Here is a 23,596-nt window from a genome sequence, read left to right as displayed (position 1 = left end):
ACAGACCTGTTGCGCTTTTAATGTATCGGTATAAAGTTAATCTGCAAAAATAAATTCTTATTTGGCCTTTAAGTCGTTCCCTTACAATATTCTCTGATTCTGCCATCACAAATTTAAATGATGTGAAGGTTTTCTATTTTGGTAGCAATGGGTAAGAAAGAAAGTCAGTTAAGTTGTGTTTTTCTTGTTATGTGCACAGGTTTCTTCTTGTCATTCTCTTCTAGTGTAGAAATGCATCACTATTTGGTTACTTCTATCACTATTGCCATGATCACAACACTAAAAGTTCCCACATTGTATTTTTCACCAAGTTTTTATTAAATTTTGATGATGTTTCTTATTAGTTTTACAACTTGTTGGCCTGGTTGGGTGAGAGTCAAACCCGCTGCCTTCTGTATTCCAACCCCCCCCACCACTAAGCAACACGCCCACAATCTAAACAATATGATATTTATTAATAATCCATCAATCAGAAAAAGAAAGAAAGGAGAAGATGAAAAAGATAAAAATCATGTAGCAGTGGACACTGCTACATATTTAACTTAAAATTAAATATTAATGTCTTCATAATAACAGTTCATGCCAAGTTTTACAGTACTCTGTGCAAACCCGAGAATAAACTGAAACTTTACTCTGAAGCCAACGTACAGACAAAAGTCTGTTGTCCCCTGGGATGACGCCAGACATTAGCCCGTCAGATCCTCACAGAAGCTGGGCTGCAGGCCAGTAGCATGACCGGTGTCTCATCCATAGAATAGTTCTCATGGTGCCGAAAACGTCCGATCAAATTTACAGACAGTCTTAATTTGGATGAAACAGACCACATATAAATCTAAGGTAAGTTTTCGCATTAAAAAAAATATCAAAACTTAATAAAGTGGTGTAATAACAGAACTACGATGAATTTTTTATTTGCCCTGAGCATTCTGTGATATGTGGCTACCGCATCTCCACACAAGTCAGCTCCCAAAGCATCCTCGATAAAATGGGCGAAGCGAGAACACTTGCGACTATTGAAAATGTATTTGGTTATATGCAAAGTTTGAATCTGATTATTGCTCAGCTTTGACAATTCCACGAGAATCCAAGTAAAAGAGAGAAATGCATATTGAGAAACATCTCGAGCTACCAACTCACCACCATATTGTGATCAGTTGACTACCCTAAACTTCTTTCTAAGACATAAGGCGTTAAATCTGATGATACAACCACAAAGTCGATCGTTGACCTGAGGCCTAAGGTGTTCTGGTACCAGGTGCACTTGTGAACAACCCTCTGCTCGAACATGGTGCCAAATCATGACTGATACAGTCCAACAACAAAGCACCATTTGGGTTCAGATCAGTCAGGCCATTCCTTCCAATTTCTCCATCATTGCCCACGTGGGCGCTGAACTTCCCCAACAGAAATGTGAGGTCCCCAGGTGGTACCCTCTCAAGGACCTCACCCACGGTCTCCATGAAGGCCGGATACTTTGAACTGCTGTATGATGCATAAGCACAAACAACAGCTGGGGCCTTCCCCTCAGCAACTTTTAGTCCCTGGCTGGTGCCTCTCACTGATTGTACTCTGGGCAATTCCAGAATAGGAAAGAGTCCAACCTCTCTTTAGGAGTTTGGTTTCAGAGCCAGTGCTACGTGTGGAGGTAAGCCCAACTATATCTAGTTGGTATTGCTTAACCTCTCGCACCAGCTCCGGCTCCTTGCCCATCAGAGAGCTAAAATTCCACGTTCCCAGTACCAGCTTATGGCACCTTGGCTCTGTATGCATGCTTTGTCTGCCACCCAGCTTACATCGCAACCAACCCTGATTCCTATCCCTGCAGGTGATGGGTCCACGAGGTGTTGGGTTCATGTCGTTTCTTCATGCTCGGCCTGACCAGGCTCCACAGGCAAAGTTCCGGCTACTAGACACACACTTTTTCTGGCCCCTCCTCTGGGAACACTTTGCCTTGGGAGACCCTACCAGGGGTTATTGTCCCAACAACACAGCTCCCAGGATCACAAGGACACACAAACCCCTCCACTGAAGTAAGGTGGCGATTCTTGGACGGCTCCAAGAGGCGATTCTTTGTAGCGAACAAGAAGAGCTTACTCCCATCGGGGAGAGCAGAGTCTTCAGCTGCTCCCATTCAAGTCTGTTGAGAATCTACACAGACATCATTTTGATGGGCACACCATGTGGCCAATCCCATCTGAGGACAGACTAGGATCATCATTAGGTGATAGAAGGAAGGGGGGCAGATGTTTATTTGATTTTTTTGCTGTGCTTCTGTTTTCAGTTGTTCATTTTAAGGTTTGATCAAAACACTAAACAACAGTTACTGCGTTTTTTTTGTAATGGAAAAAAAGGCTTAAACAAAAACACTGAATAAAAATTGAGGATTCATGTTAAAAACTGCAAACAAATGTTTTCATATGGGTTAGGGGTAGCCACAAACAAAAGCAGTTTGTTAAAAGGCAGATACGTCTTTAGGAAAGATGACTCAAGTTTTTACTCACGTTTACATTGTGCTAGTTTTAGGATGTAATGTGGACACATCCTTATATGATAATACGTAACAACAGAGTTACAACTACCGGCTTGATGATTGGGTCTCTCTTCCTGTCTCCACACATGCACCTGATTTCAGTTACAATCAAGCCTCAGTGCATAAAAGGCTCTCACTCCGTTCAGTACTTGCCAGATCCTCAGTAGTGTTGTAGGTCCTGGGTGGCAGGACCAACAGCTGGATGTAAATGTCCTGTTTAAAGGGAGAAATCATTAGAGAGAAGCTTTTGTTGCCGTCACACATGTTGCTCTGAGCAGAATTTATTGACGTCATCATATTGACTCTTTCACGATGGATTCAGACAGTACAAGCTCATTAAATGACATTTAAACCATGGAATTAATTATAACAGCTAACAGCAGAAATACTGTACTTTTAACTCTATTTGGTGATTGAATCATATAAATTTTTCTGAAGCACAGAACTTGCAGCACTACAGGCTCGTTGGCTCAGGTCTTGCTGTGTGTTCATGCACCACTTGTCAGGCCAGACAAAGGTGCCTCTAGCCAATGCAGCAATTAGCCTTTGTAGGAACTAGTTCTTTGTAATCAGTGTGACACAGCCCTAACGTTTTTTCTTAAAGCACAAGTTTTACCTCAGCCAATGCCAGGCACTGTTCTGGGCTGATTAGCTCCCAGGATTCTGTCCTCTGCTTCTTCAAATGCAATGTCAGTGGCACCTAAATCTACTGAAACGGTCCTACAGAAATCCTGTAAAATGTTCAAAAGTGCTTTCTTGATTTTCCAATTTTCCAAAGCTTTGGCAGAAGTTGTTGTCTTGTAAAAGCTTATTAGAGAAATAGTAGTAGGACCTTTTATAGTGTACAAATGATCAGAGCTATACTGACAAAATGATGGTCAACGGACCCAACCAGGATTATTGGACTGCTAATTCATCTGGAACGGAAAGTTTGAGAAATGTTACTTCTAGGTTGGACTACTGTAATTCCCTACTTCTGGGGTGTCCTAATAACTCTCTAAAAAGCCTTCAATTAATCCAAAATGCTGCAGCAAGAGTGCTGACTGGATTAGGAAAGAGAGATCATATTTTACCTTCACTAGCTTCTCTTCATTGGCCTCTCATAAAATTTAGAATAGAGTTCAAAACCCTGCTTCTTACATACAAAGCTCTTAATGGTCAAGCTCCATCATATTTAAAAGATCTCATAGTCCTGTATCGCCCGATTAGACCACTTCGATCCCAAAATACTGGCCTACTTGTGGTTCCCAGAGTTTGCAAAAGTAGAATGGGAGGCAGAGCCTTTAGCTATCAAGCTCCTCTCCTGTGGAACCAGCTTCCAATCCAAATTCGGGGAGCAGACACCTTCTCTACTTTTAAGACTAGGCTTAAAGCTTTCCTTTTTGATAAAGCTTATAGTTAATAATCCTCACTCAACCCTAACTAGCTTTTCTCTATACATTTATTTGTCACTACTGTATGCCATTAATTCTGTGTCCTACAACCTGTACAATGCTTTGTTGTTGCTTTTTTTTGTTGTTGTTGCTTTTTGTTGTTGTTTTGTTGTTGCTTTTCGTTGCTCTTTTCTTTTCTTTCTCCACTTTCCACTCACCCCAACCGGTCAAGGCAGATGGCCGCCCACCCTGAGCCTGGTTCTGCTGGAGGTTTCTCCCATTAAAGGGAGTTTTTCCTCTCCACTGTTGCCTAGGGCTTGCTCAAGGGGGATTTGTTGGGTTACTTCTACATACTTGTATAGTCTGGACTTTATTCTGTAAAGTGCCTTGAGATGACTTTGTTGTAAATTGGCGCTATATAAATAAAGTTGAATTGAATTGAATTGAAATGTGTCTGGCTGCACTTACTGCACTGTTTGGCTTAGTGATCGGCCAAGACAGTGTGGTTTAGTAGACCAATGTATTATATTATATTGTGACCAAGTTGTCATCAAACAATACATAATTGTATTCAGTGGCAGTGGTTTGATCAAACTAAACAGATACTTTGTTTTTTGTTTCATCTACATATTGAAGGTAGAGTGAACACAGGACAGGTGCTTGCAGGTACTTTCACTTAGAATATTATATACCTACAAAGATAGGTACCAATTCTGTGACTGCTCAGAACTTCAGCACCCACAGGAAATGATGTGGAGAAGGTAAAAATTAAACTGTAGTATAATGTAAAAAACATGTAAAAACATGTTTCATCCACACGTGAGGTTTGTGCTCATGTGCACTTATAATAAGCAGCATTCCAGACTTTATACTTTGCTTTGACTGTCTGTCTATTTTTGTGCAAAAAAGGTTTTAGTAGGTCACTTTCGGACCAAACACTTTAATGGAATCAGCTCTTTCAGGGGTTTTTCTTTGCTTGTTCCGGTTCACAGCACCAGTGGGAACTGCTGACGGACTGATAGCCAGGATGCATTTATGTATTCTTCAGTGCTCAGTCTACAGACTGCGGACTGTCACAATATGCTGAGACACATTGCTGATTTCAACATTGTGACATCTGGATCAAATTTATAAACTTTAATAAACTGACCACATTTTCTAAATCTAAATGGGCACATTCTAGCATAAAAAGTATAGTTGTAGTGGCTGGTTTCCAGGAGAAAGGGACACAGACCAAGCAGTGTTGCTGAGAAGTTGTGTTTGAGAAGTTGAGGATGGGGGAGACACCCTACTTGATGTTATTCTTTTGGTCAGTACCCAAAGTCCGTGACCATAGGTGACAGACTGGTACATTGGGAGCTTTGCTTTGCTCCTTTAGCAAAACCCTTCAGTACAACGTCCACTTTACTGCTGATGCTGCACCAGTTTGCTTTTCAATCCCACAATTTATTTTGATCTAAATCATTAAGACTCTGAAATACTTAAACTCCTTCACATGGGTCAGTGACTTATTCCCAGCAAATAACAAAGGTCTAAGATTCAGAGGTGCTACCTCCGATTGCAGTCGCTTCACACTCAGCAGCAAATACACCCAGTGCATCCTGAATGTTGCAATGGAGCCAACAAAAATGCAAAATCAGCAAAAAGCTGAGAAGTGACTCTGAGGTCCCAACATTAGAAACACTCCTCCCCCCAGCTCCACTGACATTGTGCTGAAGAAAGTCACATGATAGACAGTTTCCCTTTTTGCTTCTTGTGCTACATACACTGCATATCCCTGAAAAGACAGATTTATTAACACACAAACAACAGGAATAGTGACTGGAGGCCATCAGATGCACTCTCCTAATCATGGTGTCCACATAAAGCCCAACAGAACAACCCACAGAACAGAAAGCCCACAAGTCTCAGCAACCACCTTCGTGGTTCGCTCCAATAATATGACTTGACTATATGGTTTACAGCAGATTCCATAAAAAAAAAACAAAAAAAAAACAATCATAATCCTAGAATCATAAAATGAAACGATTATATGGTATTTGTTTGAGATAGATAAAACATGATTTGGTGTTTGGTGAAGTGAAAGTGAAAACTGATGGAAAGTTCCACAATGACTGAATGGACAGATTCCCAGGGAGCAAAAGGGAAGTATCTAAAATTACATAGAATCATTAATTGTGAAATCATAAACTTGTGATCAGAGCAGATTGACAAAATGCCATACAGGCCTCAGCTACAGGCCATGTGCTGATCACGCCATCTGACCCCATGAGTCTGCCTGACAGCTAAGATCACATGATACATATTTGGTTAGTGAAAGTGTAAAGTAAGCATTACCTAAGGTAGGAAAGACAGAGTATATAAACCAAAACATTTCACTCGAAACATTTCAGTTTCTGGACAAAGTCTGCAACAAGAACATCCACAAAACCACAAGTGCACTAAGACTTGTAGAAGATATCCCAGAGGCTGCCTGACCAGGCAAGATGGCAGTTGGGCTTCTGGACCTGTGGATGATATTCCAACACAAAAAAGGCAACCAGATGACTGCATCATGCATCAACTAGAGACTTTCTCCACAACCAGTTTGTACTATTTTGAACTTTTGTTTTTTCACTTCCAACACCAGCAGGTTGTGAGTAGAATGGTAGTTAAAAGCTTAAGATGTTGAGGTTCTCTTTGGGAGTGACGAGGATGGACAGGATCAGGAATGAGTACATCAGAGGGACAGCTCATGTTAGATGTTTTGGAGATAAAGTCAGAGAGGCCAGATTGAGGTGGTTTGGACATGTTCAGAGGAGAAATTGTGAATATATCGGTAGAAGGATGCTGAGGTTGGAGCTGCCAGGCAGGAGGTCTAGAGGAAGACCAAAGAGGAGATTTATGGATGTAGAGAGAGAGGACATGAAGTTAGTTGGTGTGAGTGAAGAGGATGCAGAGGACAGAGTTAGATGGAGGCACATGATTCGCTGTGAAGACCCCTGAGAGGGAACAGCCCAAAGGAAAAGAAGAAGGAGGAGTTATATCTGATTGATTGTAGTGTTGATTTTATCATTTTAAATACTTTTCTCTGCTGTTAGCTTTTGCATCTGCCAAAAAAGTAAGTCTGCATTTAAAGTTTTCGTTGCTTAAATTTTAACTTTATAGGGCTTTTCTTAACGGTCCTGGTTGATAGAAAACATGTGGCCTAGCCAGGCTCCCTAGATGAAGGCTCTAGGTGGTTTAATCTCATCCCTGAAATTAATATCCAATTTAATATATGCTTATAGCTTAAATTTTGGTCGTTTGGAAACTTTAGAGCACGGCAACCATAAAGGCAATTACAGAAAGAATGAAGCTACCGTTACCCAGAATGTCTCAATTCGTATCTGTAGATCAGACCTGTGCAGGTGCTAGTGCAACGAAAAGCTGCATGAATTCCTTCTCCTCAGCCTAAATAGAAATCTTTTCTGTTTAACCTTAGGCAAGCTAGTATAGACCACATTAATGTGAGTGCTGACCTGGACTCTTGTACTGGAGTGTCAGGTAACAAAGAAGGGCATTCCCAGCACACCCTCGCCACACCACACATTTAGGTTTACCAGGTGTGTGTAGCAGTCTCCCCTACGGTCTGATCCACAACCCCATCATTGAGCTGAGGTGTTCTGGTTAACATGTAACAACCATATTCTGTGGTTAGTGCCAATCTATAGGCATCATAGAAGTCCAATAATCAGTATTGCAGGGTGATAGAATGGAACAGGAACAGTGCCTTATTTACAGATTAGATAGGAATTTTGAAATGGAAGCATTTTAAAGCATTTTGTCCCCAATTTAAATCCCTGGCTGGCCTTTCTTTTTGGGGTTTTCATGTTCGCCTCATGCTTGTGAGGGTTTCCTCGGGCTACTCCAGTTTCCCCCCACAGTCCAAACACATGCATGTTAGGTTAACTGGTGACTCTAAATTGCCCATAGGTGTGAATGGTTGTCTGTCTGTGTATGTCTCTGTCTCTGTATCTGTGGGGTCACTGAGCCAGACTGGAGAGCTGTCCACGATGAGTAGTTAAGATAATGGATGCATAGATGGATTGAGTTTGTGTACTTGTACCACCTCTGTACATGTGTCACATTTAGCTGTTGTGTAGCAGTAACACTCTGCTCTGCACAGATACACATAGGCTATCATCATTTTTATGCATATTGTCCAACTCCAAGCTGTATAAACTTCAATGCTTATTTGATTTACAACTTAAACACACTGGAGGGAACAGATAAACTAACAGAAACTAAGGGGAGGCAGACACGAACAAACTGAACATAAAGCGCAGACAGACTGAAGGGAACAAAAGAAAACTGAAACTTAAAACCAAGGCCAAACAAGCGGAGATCTAAACACTGAAATAAACAGGAAAGCAAAGCTCAGACCAAAACATAAGTGGGAGAGTCCAAACACAAGGATCAGGTAGGGCATGGAAGGGGACTGTCCACAGGAATATTTACGGAGAAAGACATGGAGACAATCCAGCAGCAAACAGTGTGGAGAGCTGAGTATAAGTACCAGGGGGCACACGTGAAAACAATCAGGGTTAACAAGAAACAAGAAGCCAAAGAAAGTAACTGGGAAGTGGTGCTGAGGGTTAACAAAATAAAAGCCAGGAGCAGGAAGTAAAACTAAAGAAAACTGAAGTACATAAACGGGGACTGTGACACTCAGAGCCACAGAGGGACATACACAGACAGACAACATATTTTATATTAAAACCAACACGTGGTATTAATGTTGTTGCTGATCCATGTATACTGGTGCAACAAGATCACTTCTAGATATAGTTGACAAATTCAATCCAATCTTATCCACCCAGCCCTCCCTCTTCCTACTCTTATACAACTATGCTTCACTCTTTCTGCACAGCCCTTCAGGTATTAGTCATTTTTAAATTAAAATAAATATGAACTTTAAACACTTACCAATCAAGTAAAACCTGAAAGGCATGCCCCATAAATATCTCTGGCTTCACAGGAGGCTTGACAGGACCTATGTAGACGATTGGTAGAATAAGTGATGATGATGATGATTCAGGTATCAACAAGCTTTTAGTTCTCTCACTTAGAACCCAATGATGGCTTCCAGCTGTAAAAGTGTTTTCTCTTTCTCTTACAGTGATATGCAACTTTCTCTCCAAACTTGGACTGGAGCAATTTTATCCCAACAAGCTCACTCTTCGGTCCCTCTTACAGATCAACAAACAGAGCTTGTCTGATGAAACTGTTAAATCGGTGGAGGATATACCATGGTGCTTTCTCAGGAAACTACTTAAAATCAATGCAGAATGCAGGAGCTGTACACAATTATCAAAAGGTGAGGAGGAGGAGGAGGAAAACAATGATCTCCTGGACTTTGACTCTGCAGACAGTGGGGTCAATCCTCTGGACCTCACAGTAGCACTCTTTCTCTGTGCTGACAGCTTCTTACAACAGGAAATGGCCACCAAGATGTCGATGTGCCAGTTTTCTGTCCCACTGCTGATGCCCTGGGTACATAACAGTCAGGTTACCCTGATGCTGTGGGCTCTGAGAGACATTGTCAAAGAGTGGCGTCCACAGGATTTGTCTGAATCCAAAGGGTTTGTTGAAGACAGCATTGTCCAAGCAAATATACCGTTCTATTCCTTTGTGAGGCTGAAAAACTGTAGTTTGTCAAAGTCTCAGTTTATGAATCATCTTCTCAGTCGTGGTCAACAGAATCACAATATCTTCATGCACAGAGATATGAAAGGAGGAGAACATGAAAGGAAAATCTCCAATGGCCTGGTGGAGGTTTGCTGGTATCTGCCCTGTGGCATAGAAAATATTGACATGTTTCCAAAACCAGTTGCTTTTGCCAATCTGAGAGGAGACATTGCACAGTCACTTGCACAGTTGACTTTTCTTTTTCAAGTGTCAACTGCTACTTTTGTGTTTCTGGACAAAGTTGAAGAAAATGAGCACAAGATTCTGACGTCTCTCCAAGATGTGAAATCCAAACTGATTTTCATTGTTAACTGCAAGGCCGACAACGATAGACAGGCTGTGATGATGTCTGTTAAGGAAATACAGAAGGAATTAGATTTACCAAATAGCAGCATAAAAACCAAAGACCCAAAGCTAAATGTTGCAGGATTTACAGAGAAATTTTGCAGGATCATCAGGAAATCACTGATAGATGAGACAATCTCTATGAAAATTGAAAATATGGTGGATAAAGCTGTTGAACTTGGTTTGTCTGTGGATGAAAACACAACTGAGGACCAAAACAAAGCAGCTGAGGAGATTGTAAAAGGAATTGGGGTGCGGAGAATACCGGACTATAAGAAACAGCAACTTCCTTTGCAAGGAGACAACTGGAAAAGTTTATCACAGTTAGAGAAGGAGGAATGTAGGTTAAAAAATGCTGGTGATCAGGAACTGGAAACATATAAATCTCAGCTTCAGGCAAACAAACAACAGATTCAGCAGGATCTTGGCAAACACAAAGTATCCAAAGCCATGAAAGCTTTTATTGAGCATGTATCTGACAGTGAGAAAGAGAAGAGAGATTTATTTCTTAAGTGGATGAAACTCAAGCTTGATACACATTCCCGCAACAAACTGTCTGGTTTACGTAGCAAATTTAAAGACCAATGCATGAAAAAAAATGTGAAACTCATAGCAGAGTTAGAACAAGCTCTGCTGGACAGCTCTTTAGGAATAGAACACTACATGAGAGAGATGGGACTGATCTACGAGTTCTCTGTTACCAGCTCAGAAACAACTGCTGATGAAATCTCTCGTCTCCCTGGCGTTGCTGCTGAAATGCTGCTGGATGGACATCCTTTAGAGCTGTTGGATGGAGATGCCTCCAACATCCCAGAGACATGGGTGACAGACGTGCTGATGGAGCTTCACGAGAAGGTTGGGGGGAAGAGCAGACTGTTGGTACTGACTGTGCTGGGTGTTCAAAGTACAGGGAAGTCAACTCTCCTCAACACCATGTTTGGGGTACAGTTTCCTGTCAGCAGTGGCAGATGCACAAGAGGAGCTTATATGCTCTTCATCAGAGTTGGAGAGGACATGCAAAGTGACTTGAACTGTGACTTCATAGTTCTCATTGACACAGAGGGTCTGAAGTCTCCTCTTTTGGCCCAACTAGAGGAAAGTTACGAACACGACAACCAGCTGGCAACTTTTGTTATTGGTTTAAGTGATGTTGCCGTGATCAACGTCGCAATGGAGAACTCTACAGAAATGAAAGACGTCCTGCAAATTGCAGCTCATGCATTTCTGAGAATGAAACAAATTGGTAAAAAGCCAGTTTGTCATTTTGTTCACCAGAATGTTGCTGCAGTTTCAGCTCACGAAAAGGCCATGACTGAAAGAAAACATCTCTTGGACCAGCTCAATGAAATGACTCAAATTGCAGCTGAAATGGAAAAGCAGCCTTTCATTAAAGCTTTCACAGATGTCCTGGACTATGATATAGAAAAAAACAACTGGAACATCCCAGGACTCTGGCATGGAACCCCACCCATGGCACCGGTGAACACAGGTTACAGTGAAGCTGTAGCAGATTTCAAGAAAAATCTTTTGGAGACAATGAAAAGAGACAGAAACAACAGAATCTATCAGATCCCAGATTTTCTAGAATGGATGAGAAGTCTCTGGAAATCAGTGAAATATGAGAACTTCATCTTCAGCTTCAGAAACACGCTTGTAGCTCACGCTTATGACAACTTATGCAAAGAGTTCAGTCAGTGGGAATGGGAGTTCAGAAAAGAGATTCTCTCCTGGCAGACAGAGGCAGAGTTAGAAATCTTAAATGTTGACAATGAATCTGATCTTCAGCATTTTAAGGAATTATTTGAATCAAAAAAGACAGAAGGATCCTGTAAAATAGCAGAACAACAAACCATAATGAAGAAGAAACTTCAGGACTACTACAAAAGTAAAGACAAACATGTGAATCTGATAGAGAAGTACAAAACTGACTTTTTCAACAGTATCATTAGTCTTGGAAATGAAATTCAACATTCCACAAACAATAAATTGGATTGTGCACTTGATCTGAGAGAAAGCATAAAAAACGCTCAGGAAGTTCAGAGGAAATACAGAACCGTGATTGAAGAGCGAGTGATGAAGCTCCTGAGGGACTGCAAAGATTCAACACTTCTTGATGAAGTACTGACAGATGAATTTGGAAAGATGTGGGCAGAAGTCACTGTAAATGTGTTCGGCCTAAAAGAACAAGATATAGCTGCAAACATCCTGAGTCAGCTGAAAAGAAATTTATTAAACCGTAAAGTCAATGAAGAATTGCAGAACATTGGAGACCTGAAAGAAATTGGAAAGAGTCAATTTGAGGCTAAAAGTGAACATGTAAATAAGAAAAAGATAATGAATGTTTTTATCCATAAAGATAAAACGAGAGAACTCCAGATCTTTGCAGACAGTGTCATTGAGTCTTGTTCACGTTTTGTACGTGATATTGCAAAAACCAACAAAGATTATCATGACTGTTTCACAAAGGATCTTCTGGACAAAATAGATGGATCCCTTCAAAACAGCCCCAAGCATTGGAATCTAAAGTTTGAGATGGATCTGAAACTTCACATGTGTGGCATTGCCTCAAGGGAGTTCCTTCAAATGCACAGAAGATTCTTGTTAGATAAGGATCCTAAAAACCAGTTGGAAAAGTACAAAGCTCAGTACTTGACAGATTTTCTTGATCTGTACAAACAGAGAGATCACTGCCAACGCAAAGCAAGTGATTTTGTCCAGTGTTGCATCAAACCTGCTGTAGTAGAGTACATCAATAGATCTCTGGGAATCGACATTGTGGATGAAATCTTGACAAGCTCTCATTCAGCAGAGTACAGCTCCCGCTCCTTTTTCCAGTACAGCATTCAGAAAGAGTTACTGCAAAAGGAAGACTTTGACAGTTTCCTCAAGTACATTTGTAACTATGAAATATATGTTAAGGACTGGATATTTCAGCACGTTCTAGATAAAATGTCAGAGAACAAGACGTTGTACAAACTAAAAACCAAGAACCTGCAGCTCATAGTTGACAAAATCACAAAAGCAACAGAATGGGCCTCAAAAGGAGAAGACGGCACTCTGCTGCCAGATACCACAGAAAGCATCAGTAAGCTCATCAGCAACATGCGCAAACATTTGGTTAAAGACGTCTCACTTTCAGTGGAGGAGGAAAAAACCACCTTGTTTCAAATCCAAAGCAGATGCCATCAGTTTATCAACAGCCTCAAGACCTCAGTGAATGACTTAAAAGAGCAACTTCAGGAGGAATTTTCAAACTCTAATGACATCACTGAGACACTGAACAAACTTCCAATCAGACCACAAGATGAGCTTTTCAAACGAGTGTTTGGATGTGGACAACAGTGTCCATTTTGTAAAGTTCCCTGTGAGGCTGGAGGCAAAGAACACAAGCAACATCATGCAGCTGTGCATCGACCACAAGGACTGGGTCGATACAGGTATGTAGACAGTAAGAAGCTGTGTGAAACACTGTGTACAACTGATGTGCACAGTGAACGGAAATTCATAAACACAGACACTCAGGGAGAGTTTCATCCTTACAAAGACTACGCCAAGTACTATCCAGACTGGCACATTCCTCCAGATCGCACCATACAGGCATCAGACTACTGGAAGTACGTCCTGGTACAATACAATGACAGATTTGCTGAAGAATATAAGGCCAAACCAGCTGATGTTCCTGATGCCTGGAGGAGAATCACAAAGGAACAAGCACTGAAAGGTTTGAAAGATGCCTTCAATGTAAAGTGAACAATATACAATTCTGACAAGCGATTCAAGACTTTGATGAAGACCACAAGGATACAGGGACTGAACACCCTGGAGTTCCAATCAATCAGATTCAAATTAGAACTTAGATCCACAAATCTGTGAATAATATAATTTTAATATGGCAGAATAAATTATTTCATGTTTAACTTTTAAGTAAATGTTGTGTTATTAACGTAACTGGTTTTGTATTTCAAACTCAAAGGAATTAAACCGGCTGCCAATAGTGAAACTTTTGTCTGATGAAAAGGATGAAAAACTAATTATGAGTAGAAAAGCTGAAAATAGTTATGATTTATTTCTAGTTTCTAAAAACGCTGTGTAAAAACTGATGTACTGTGAGTACATGAAAACACAGATCGTGTTTTGTAACATTTGTTTTTGTTACACTTGTTTTGTTTTATTATTCATTATTCACATTGCTATGTACAATGATGACAATGATGATTTTATACAAATATATATCAAAATATAAAACCTTTCTATACTAAAAGATATAGTTAGTACTGTATATTTTGATAACTTTGTCAAGTCAACATATTGACCAGTGGCTGATTGTGCATCACCATTAATATTTTTTTGCATTTCTTAAAAACCCTTTACAAAATGTGAGCTCTTACAGTCAAAGGGTCATTAATGTTTAAGGACTGAATAAATCAGCTGGAGCAATTTGATACAAATGTGCACAAATCATGTGGGATTCTTTCATGTGTAAGGTTTCTATATAATTCTTTTGACAGATTAATATGTTGAACAAGTAACAAAGAAGTTCAACTTAGAAATAAGTGCAGTATATGTAATGTTTTTGTATAAGATGATTTTTTTTGTTGTTTTTCATTTTGCTTCACATCTCTGACTGCTGATGATGTCGATGTTGAAGCTCAAAGGCTCTCAAACAGTTTTTTACTATAGTATCAATGATTTTTAGTATTTTTTTTGTATTTTATTTTAGTATTTGATAAAACAAATGTATATGCTTATAAAACTTAACTTGTTGTTCATTTTGAAAAATCCCTCCAAGCTATGACATTGTATAATGCATAAATAACAATTATGTGCATAATGATTGATGATGTACAAAAATTATGTAACAGATGTTTTCAAATAAACACAATGAATTAAAAACAAATGCTGAATCCAGCTATTAGTAATATTTTATTTTTGTATAAACAAATGTAATAAAGAACATAAAGAGAATTACAATTACTATTATTGATTTAGAAGATGCTTTCATCCAAAGCAACTTAGTGTTGAAGTTATTCTCTGTTGTAGATGTTCAGGCATTTCGTTGTTTGCCAAACACCATAACACATAAAGACGAAGAAAAAAAAAGAATTAAGAACAACAACAAGTAGTAGTAGAAGTAGCCTGTGTCTGAAATCACCCGCATTTCACTGCTCATACTCACTGTGTAGGGTTTTGATAGATTGGACTGAATAGTAAATAGAGGTGGATTTCAGACACAGTTGTAGTCGAAGAAGAAGTTGCAGAAGTCAAAGAAGAAGAAGAAACTGTTCCTCGTCTGTCTGTTTCAACTCGTGATGCAGAAACTGAAGCTTCCTGTACCACTGAGTCCATATGAAACAACTGTTTTATTTTTTTAATGGTTCTGTCACAGTCCCTGTTTTTGGACCAGTTTAACTTTACTTCCGGTTCCTGGCTTTTATTTTGTTAATCACCCTGCTCCACTTCCCTGTTAGCTTCGTGTTCCCCATTAAGTCAGATTGTTTTCACCTGTGGACCCTGGTATTTATACCCATCTTTCCCCACCGCTCGCTGCCAGATCGTCTCCCCAGAGAACATACCTGTGGGTTATCACTTTGGACTTTGCCCCTCTGACGTCCAACCTGTTCCCGGTGTATTTTGGTCTGAGGTTTGTTTTCCTGTTCGTTTCTGTGTGTAGTGTTGTTCCTAGTTCTCCCCGCGTGTTTGACCCCCGTTAAATGTTTGAGTCAGTGCCTTATGTTTAGTTCGTCCCTGTTTGCCTTCCCTCAGTGACTGAGTTTATTCCCTGCACCATTATTCATTAAATCAAAGCAACACACTAGTGAAAGTGTGACGGGTTCAGTGTTCGGAAGCAGTTGATACTGTTAAAATTGCAACATCTGCTGGGCAATTTGTAACATTGCATTTGTGTGAAACACTTGGGCAACGGGGCAAACAGTGAGGCGCACTGTCATCTTTGTATTGGACAATAAAGTTTGTGTGTGAATTGTGACTGACTACATTCTCGTGTGGAGATGTTAATAATATTCTGGTGTGATATTGTGAGCAAAAGTGCCTGATACAAAACTTATTTTAAAAAAAAATCACATGTCCACTGAATTTGACTAATAATGCTTCATTTGTGGTGGTCACGTGATGTTTTGTGTCTTAACGTGACACTTTGGCTTCGAGCATAACATAAAACATTAGTTGTAATTCAGCCTGACCTTCCCCCAAACATCGGTCTGTATCGTGTCTTTGTCTGTTTGTCTTCTCCTGGTCTGCTCCTCGTCCACCTGGGAGACCGGTACCACTTCAACCATGTAAGGACTCATCAAGTGTTTCCTTGGACTCCGAGTCTCTGCTCTGTCCGCCATCCTGCTGTTGGATATGGACGCCATCTTGTCTTTGGCCCACTCAGGACAACCGCAGGCCTTGAGAGCTGTCCTCACATGTCCATCACCTTCTTTTTGGCTTTAGAGGAGGTGAGGATGTTTTCTGCCCTGTGGTGCGGGGTCCTGATGTCAAAGGTACTGGTCCCGGTGTGTGAGTTTCCTGTAGATTTCTATTTGTAGGTTGCCACAACTTAACATAATTAATCATAACGGGGATAAAAGAATAGTTTTTGTCACAAACTTATTGATGAACATTTAAGAACATTTTGACATTTCTAGTACTGACAGGGAATTTAACCAAATATGTAAACTACTTTTATATATAAATGACAGAAGATCCTTCCAATCACTCACAAATAATGCAACAGTAATGGCAATAAAAGCACCATAAATAAAAAAATCACAAACTATTTTAGAATGGCCTGTAAATGGATATTATTCAGAAATACTAAGATTCTAACTAGAAGTTGACAATTTTTCATTTTGTCTCCATGAACCTGAAACCACTGACCAAAAATGTGAGCAAGAATTTGAAAACATACACAAAAAATAAATTAGATAAAAATTCAAAATGTTGCACATTTACCTATACATAGAAAACCTTTCCAAAGATATATTAGTTTTGATCAGTATAATTATTGCTATGGGTAACTATGAAATTTACTCAAGGTACCGCTTCCTCTGGATAATCTCTCCTTCAGCTGCTCATATGTCAGTGGTCCACTGTATGGGCATGAATCCCTACTCGTGCCAAACTAAGCTGAAAGCAAAGCCTGAATTAATATTCCTTAACATGAGCACCTGAGGAGGCAGGTTTAGGATGAGGCCTGAATTACAGACCCAAACTAGCAGCCCAGAGGAAAAAGGACAACAATGAGATTGAGAGAAGTACAGGAGCATTTTTACAACAAAATAAACTATTATATGTGTGAATGTAAGTGATGTCGTGCCCATGACTGCGCACATCTGTGAATGAGACTGTGCCGTTCTAACCCCCCTCTCCCCTCCCCCTTTCAGGACGGAGCCTGTTGGCGTCATGGTTGAGACCAGGGCTGAAGAAGTGTGTATTTCATTAAAATCATGAAAACAAAGCAACAACATTCAACCATGTTCAAATTATCACAGCACTTATTCACATCATCAAAGTGTCAGTAAATGAAGAGATGATCGATTAATGACTGGAGCTGTTTGGAGTAGCAGTGTCTGTGGACTGTCCTGCTGGCACTCTGTCCTTCTACAGCGTCTCCTCTGACCAACTGCTCCACCTCCACACCTTCAACACAATGTTCACTGAGCCTCTTTATCCTGGGTTTGTACTCTGGTACCACAGATCTAAATCGTCAGTGTCTCTGCTCATTGTAGAAAACAGTTATCTCTCAGAGAAACTTCCTCTGAGCCTGACACGCAAAACATGTTTTAAGATCCATGTTCATTTCTGTTAAACACTTCTAAATGATTCCTTGGAAACATTTTTAAGTACTTTCAACATAGATTGTAGTTTTTTTTTTTGTAGTTTTTTTTTTTTTTTTTTGTATTTTGATTCTAGAGTTCAGTAGTTTTCAGCATTTTTTTTTTTCTTTTTCACTCGGGGAAACGCATCACTCTGTTGGCTCATCACTACAAGTCACCCTGTTCACATTATTCACAGTCCTTTGATTCACTCATGAAAAAAAAGATTAATCTTTAAATAGTCTCACAGTAGGTCTTAGAAAAGCCAAACAGTTTAGTAACAAGACTGAATGCAATGCTAGCAAATTATTGACAATATTTTTCATTTAATAAAAAATATTAATGTGGCCAGTTATTTCTGTGGTATTTATTTAAATTTGGTTCCCAAACATTAGAAATAATATGACAGAATATTATACAGAATATAATTATTTCTGAATCAAACTGTTTTTTTTAGCTGAATGTGAACTGCTGTTGATTTTAGTGTCACATATTACTTTATTGAATATTTATTTCATGCTCTTGATTTTTTTTGATCTGATGTTTGATTCTGGTAGAAAACACTGATGTGTCCTGCACCTCGCCAGTTATTAATGAGATCACATTATATCTTTATGCTTGTTAATCTGTTAAAATTACTTTTATAAAAACAGAGATAAACAGAGACAGACTTTAAAGCAGGGGTCACCAACATGGTGCCCCCAAGGACCACATAAGTAGCCCGCGGGCCTGTTCTAAAAATAGCTCTCCATAGCCACACTTACCCATGAGCTGCATCTAATTTTTTTGTTGCTGTTCTTTCTTATCACATTTGACAGTTATTGTGAGAAATCATTAACATTATCCGTGTCTCACATAGATTAATATCATTAATTTAATTGATTATTAATATTAACATATAATTAACAGTAAATTGAGCAAATTTATTATTTTAAAAGTGTTTATCAAACTTGTAGCCCTTCGCATTAATCGGTACCCAAGAAGCAGCTCTTGGTTTTAAAAAGGTTGGTGACCCCTGCTTTAGAGGAATACTGCCATTTGCTGAGACCTTTTAGAGAAAGCACAATACATTCAACATGTTTTGTTTGTTTTTTTTCGAGAATAGCACCAGCAGACGTCATGTTGTAGCTCACCTGACAGGCCAACTGTGTTTAAACAGACCTCAAAGGATCAACACTATGCTCAGGCTGGATTTTGGCATCATCCATGTTTTAATCTCGGGTATACAACAAGCTAAATCCATCAGGCTTGAGTGAATCAGTTTGTCTCTTCACAGCGATGTGGGGCACTGATGGCAGATGTAATGAGATACAAGTGTTAGAGAAAAAAAAAAGGCCTCTCCAAGAGGGATTTGGAGAAGGTCACTGAAAGGTTAATTGGATTTGTCCTGCAGGTTGACTTGAAATAGCTTCGTCCACTGAGGTCTCAGCTGTGGGAAAACACTGAGTGAGAGCGTAGGGATGCAGGTGCTTCACTGCTTCTGTGGAGGTTTGTTAACATTTGATGACATGATTTGTTTCTTTGTCTTGGTTTAAAATTATGGGTCAAGGGCAGAGTGGCTCAGATAAGGAAGTGACGCTCCAAAACATTCAGGAGCTCTACCGAAAGTTCACAACCGAGTGTCCGAGCGGAAAAATGCACCTGCACGAATTCAAGAAAATCTTTGGAGGCAACAGCAGCAGGACAGAGGAAGAATCTGCCTATATGGAAAATGTGTTTCACTCCTTTGACACAAATAAGGTAATCGTGTTTGTCACAGCGACTTCTTTATAAATTAGGTATGAATTTAAAAGTGGAACCGTTTAGAAAAGAACAGTTTAGAGAATGTGTCATGGAGTATGTGTCATACTCCACATAGGCTGTAACCCCTCCACTTCCTGTCGTCGTCTTGTCAGGATGGTAAAATTGACTTCATGGAATATGTGGCAGCTGTGAACCTTGTCTTTCGTGGAAAACTGGAGGACAAGCTGAAATGGTCTTTTAAAGTCTATGACAGAGACAGAAATGGCTGTTTGGACAGACACGAAATAAGACATGTTGTCAAAGTAAGTGTTGTGCTATTTTATTTACTATTTAAAAACCTCATTTTTCCAGTTCCTGTGGAATAATTTGCAGCGTTGGATCTACTCATTTTAACAATACTCTATTGTTTAAACAAAGCTCAAGTGCTACAGTACTTGTGCTTTACTGGAATATTGTAAATGAGGTAAATTAAGGTGTTTTTTTGCTTCTTGTGCATCTTTTTGTGGTAAATTTGTGTCTTTAAACTGATCTCTTCCAAACATGAGTTACAATAAGTAACTTTAGCCTCTCTGGCTCCTGGGCCTGTGCACAGTATAACACATATGAAATTGTTAATTCTTAACATACAACTGAATTTAAAGAGTCAAAAAAAAAGTCAATTACCATTAAATGTCTCATTGTCTTACGTTACCTGTGTGAGATTGTTTTAGACTTTGTGTTTGTGTCGTCTTCCCTGTTCAGATCATCTACAAGATAAAGAAGCAGAATAATCCAGACATCTCTGAGAGCACAGATTATATCTGCGACAGAATATTTGAAGTGTTGGACAAAAATAGAGACAGTAAGTGCTGAGCTGAGTGTAACACAACATCACGTTAATCACGTTGATCTGTCAACACGAACCCACTTCATTCACCTGAGATTAAAGTGGACTTTTGGTGTTTTTGAGCATGAACAGCTACGGTAAATGGACTGTTTGTTACGTCTTGTGTCTCATTGTGGTCCAGGTCAGATTTCTCTGGAGGAGTTTATGGAAGGGGCTAAGAGGGACCCATGGGTGATGGAGCAGCTCCAACTGGACATCATTGCCTGCAAGTGGTTCAATCAACACCAGATGAAGAAATCCTGATCCATGATGAATGACTGGAAACAAAGACGTGATAAAAACCTGCCTTCGGTGGTCAGTCTTCATCTTATTAATACCGGGAGAAGTGGCAGAACTGTTATTTCCAGCTTTTGGAAATAATGGTGTTATAATCACGCTATTGGATCTAGGAGAATCTGGAATCCAGGATGACGTCAGCTTCTGTTAACTATCGTGACTGTTCTGTGGAGGAAGACGTCAGTGTCAGCACTCAAGAATCCTAAAAAGTGCTAACGATCATTTGTGTTTTTACTGCAGGAAGATTTATGATCACAAATCTACAGGCCTTTCACCAGTCATTTGTTTACACTGTAGGATTATCAGTCCTGCTGGTGATTTTTCTAACACACCGGATTCACTTTATAGCATCGTATAACTAATGCTTTTCTATGATAATTTCCAACCATTTTGTGGTTGATTTATTTTGCTTTGTTGTGTTCACTGTGCCATTTCCCATTTGATTAAACGATCTGCAGCTACATTATTTTTAAGCTCACACGTGAAAGAGGCCAAATGACTAATGCTTTCTCTCATTCTGACCATGTTACATTCTGACAAATTTGCTTTTCACTCAGCTCCAAATAGGCTTTGTGACATAAGATAATCAGTTTTTTTAAGTGAGTGTGACATATTCTACCACTCACCATTTCAATCAGGAGACACACAAGGAATAATTGCAGAAGTATGGGCCACAAGAGGAGGAGGAGTTGTGGGATATGTCTGATGGAGTCTAGACCCTGGTTGTTTATGAATTAGAAGATGAAGAAGTGGGTGAAGTGGGGGCTGATGAACCTGGCGATGACCCGAGAGAATCTGAAAGTGAGGCCTTATGCATAACTTCATAACACAGATGGTTTCTGGCATGTGTGTTTCAGTAATCACTGTTTGCACCTGTTTGTTTCTTTACTGCAGCATCGGTTCTGCTAAAAGGTCAAAAGGTCATGTGAACAGTTTTTACATCAGTCTGTTTCAAGGCTGATCACCACGGCTGTAACCTTTTTGTCAGAAATCATTAGCATTTACAAGACAAAAGCTACAGTATGTGATCACATGGGTCCCAGACAAATGCAAATGAAAAATGGTTTGAGTGATCGAAGCACAATTGAGCACCGTCCATATGTGGTTCGCTTGCCCAAACCAAACTCAAATAGTGATCATAAGCTATTGTACATTTTGGCCAAAAGTCTCAACATGTGAAAAATCATGGATTTTTTTGTTTTGTTTGTGTTTTTCAATCAAACATGTCTGTGCATACGTTCATTTTTCAAACACTAAAACTGAATTTTAATGCAAATTTAGATCAAATGACAGTGGGCCAAATGACTACTTTTAAATCTTCAGCATCACCGTGTGCCTGGTTTGTTACCGCAGTCTGTGTTGTCTGTGAACCACTGTCCTGCAGAGATCAGTGTAAACCGTGAAAACTTTTATTTCTATCTTTCTGTTGTACGTCTTTGTCTACTGTTGTTATATTAAACATGTTGATAACCTCAAACACAGCGGTGTCTGCATGTTTTAGTGCATTTTTACAATATTACATTGCTCTTTTTTTTGTGCTTTTTGTGTGATTTCCACCTTTGAGCTCGGTGATACGCAGCACTCATCACCTTATGTGGACTTTATCAAATCTTTTACTGCAGTACTATCTCCAGATTTAACCTGACTCGCTATACTTAGACGTTAAGACTCTTTATCGAACAGTAATCTGTGGTTTCACAGAGACATCAGCGACAATTACAAACATTAATTTCACATTGTACATAATTTTAATCAGTGAAGTCCATTTTGTAGCGCATAATGTTTAACTGTGTGAAAGTTTTGTTGTATTTCAGAAAATCTACTGCAAAAATCAATATACACACACACTTTATTTAAAAAAACTGTCAAAGTGTGGGTGTGTGCAGGGTGGAGGCAGGTGGATATCACACTATCGGGAAAAGAAAAGAGCCTTAAGGGCTAAGATTAGTAAGACATGCTATATCTGTATGGTAAAAGCTTCCACAGGGTTTCTGTAGGGTCACTGCAGACCTGAGGTGACAGGAGCTTTGTGCGTGTTTGACACAGCACCACCTGCCACTAAGCTTCATTCAGAGTCACCAATCTGAACACAAATTATTTTGAAATATTTAAATTTCAAAATATAATAAGTCAAATTTAACTTTGTTTTCCTTTTAAGTTTAGACCTGCTCTCCCACTTAACATTCATTCAACCAAAACACGAGACCACGCAGCCTCCCCAGGTCCTAAGGGGCCTCGAGGCATCAGGTTCACTGTGTGTTACACTGTTTGTGCTAATCTAACTAAGGACATTTGGTTGGGAATAGCTGCCACATATGCAGCTTTAACAGAAATAATCAGTGGCTCATAGTGGCTCATTTAGAAACTAACCTACATTCCCGTTACTCGTTCTCTGTGTGGAAGGTCAGTACAGAAGTAAATGTAAAAAGCGAGCAGCTTGCTAACACTTTGCCATAATTAAGTTTATACTTATATAGAATATGTTAATGTGTGTTCAGTTAAAGATTCAAACAAATTCCAGGGCAAAAAAGATATTCACAGTTTACACAATTTCTCAACTTGATGAGAAAATGTTACCTTGAAGCAAATTGGCTACAGCAGCAGAGGACCACACCAGGTGCCCCTCCTGTCAGTTATGTCACAAAGCTAAAATAATCTCAAACTGTTTTTTTGAAATTGACTATAAGTTCATTTTACTTGAATGGCCTCCATAGTCACCAGATAGGATAATAGGTTAAGATAATGGACATATGGATATTTGTATTGAGTCCTTGGTTTTGGATGGAATGCCTTACTGTGAATGCACAATAGTTTAATAGCTCTGAACGTAGTAGGTTAAAACATAAATGTAAATAAAAACAAAAACATTTTGATAAATTAATAATAAAGGTAAAAAAAAACAGTGACATACTTGATG

General features: G+C 39.5%; 2 protein-coding genes across 6 annotated transcripts; both read left to right on the top strand.

The window, feature by feature from the left end:
• The first annotated feature begins 6,308 nt into the window (after window positions 1–6,308).
• LOC137107574 (up-regulator of cell proliferation-like) lies at window positions 6,309–14,854 on the top strand. The gene is made up of 2 exons (XM_067491298.1): window positions 6,309–6,488; window positions 9,044–14,854. The coding sequence occupies exons 1-2, from the start codon at window positions 6,458–6,460 to the stop codon at window positions 13,705–13,707; spliced, it is 4,695 nt and encodes a 1,564-aa protein (XP_067347399.1). The 5' UTR covers window positions 6,309–6,457; the 3' UTR covers window positions 13,708–14,854.
• A 297-nt stretch (window positions 14,855–15,151) lies between these two features.
• guca1g (guanylate cyclase activator 1g) lies at window positions 15,152–22,075 on the top strand. Of its 5 annotated transcripts, XM_067491297.1 has the most exons (7): window positions 15,152–15,598; window positions 16,259–16,460; window positions 17,343–17,634; window positions 19,329–19,514; window positions 19,670–19,819; window positions 20,259–20,358; window positions 20,525–22,075. In XM_067491297.1, the coding sequence occupies exons 4-7, from the start codon at window positions 19,410–19,412 to the stop codon at window positions 20,644–20,646; spliced, it is 477 nt and encodes a 158-aa protein (XP_067347398.1). In that variant the 5' UTR covers window positions 15,152–15,598; window positions 16,259–16,460; window positions 17,343–17,634; window positions 19,329–19,409; the 3' UTR covers window positions 20,647–22,075. The 5 variants fall into 5 exon arrangements, with proteins under 5 accessions (XP_067347398.1, XP_067347397.1, XP_067347396.1 ...); XM_067491296.1 differs by having other exon boundaries at window positions 15,155–16,472; XM_067491295.1 differs by having other exon boundaries at window positions 15,157–16,415.
• The last annotated feature ends 1,521 nt before the right edge of the window (window positions 22,076–23,596 follow it).

Source organism: Channa argus, chromosome 2, assembly GCF_033026475.1.
Source record: "Channa argus isolate prfri chromosome 2, Channa argus male v1.0, whole genome shotgun sequence".
Lineage (NCBI taxonomy): Eukaryota > Metazoa > Chordata > Actinopteri > Anabantiformes > Channidae > Channa > Channa argus.
The sequence above is the reverse complement of the archived record's forward strand: the minus strand, read 5'-3'. Positions and strand labels throughout refer to the sequence as shown.

Coding starts and splice junctions, on each gene's coding strand:
- LOC137107574 (XM_067491298.1), top strand. CDS start 6,458: ATGCATCAACTAGAGACTTTCTCCACAACCA. Junction 6,489..9,043: donor AGAGACTTTCTCCACAACCA/GTTTGTACTATT, acceptor TTTCTCTTACAG/TGATATGCAACTTTCTCTCC.
- guca1g (XM_067491293.1), top strand. CDS start 19,314: ATGGGTCAAGGGCAGAGTGGCTCAGATAAGGAAGTGACGCTCCAAAAC. Junction 19,515..19,669: donor ACTCCTTTGACACAAATAAG/GTAATCGTGTTT, acceptor TCGTCTTGTCAG/GATGGTAAAATTGACTTCAT. Junction 20,359..20,524: donor GTTGGACAAAAATAGAGACA/GTAAGTGCTGAG, acceptor ATTGTGGTCCAG/GTCAGATTTCTCTGGAGGAG.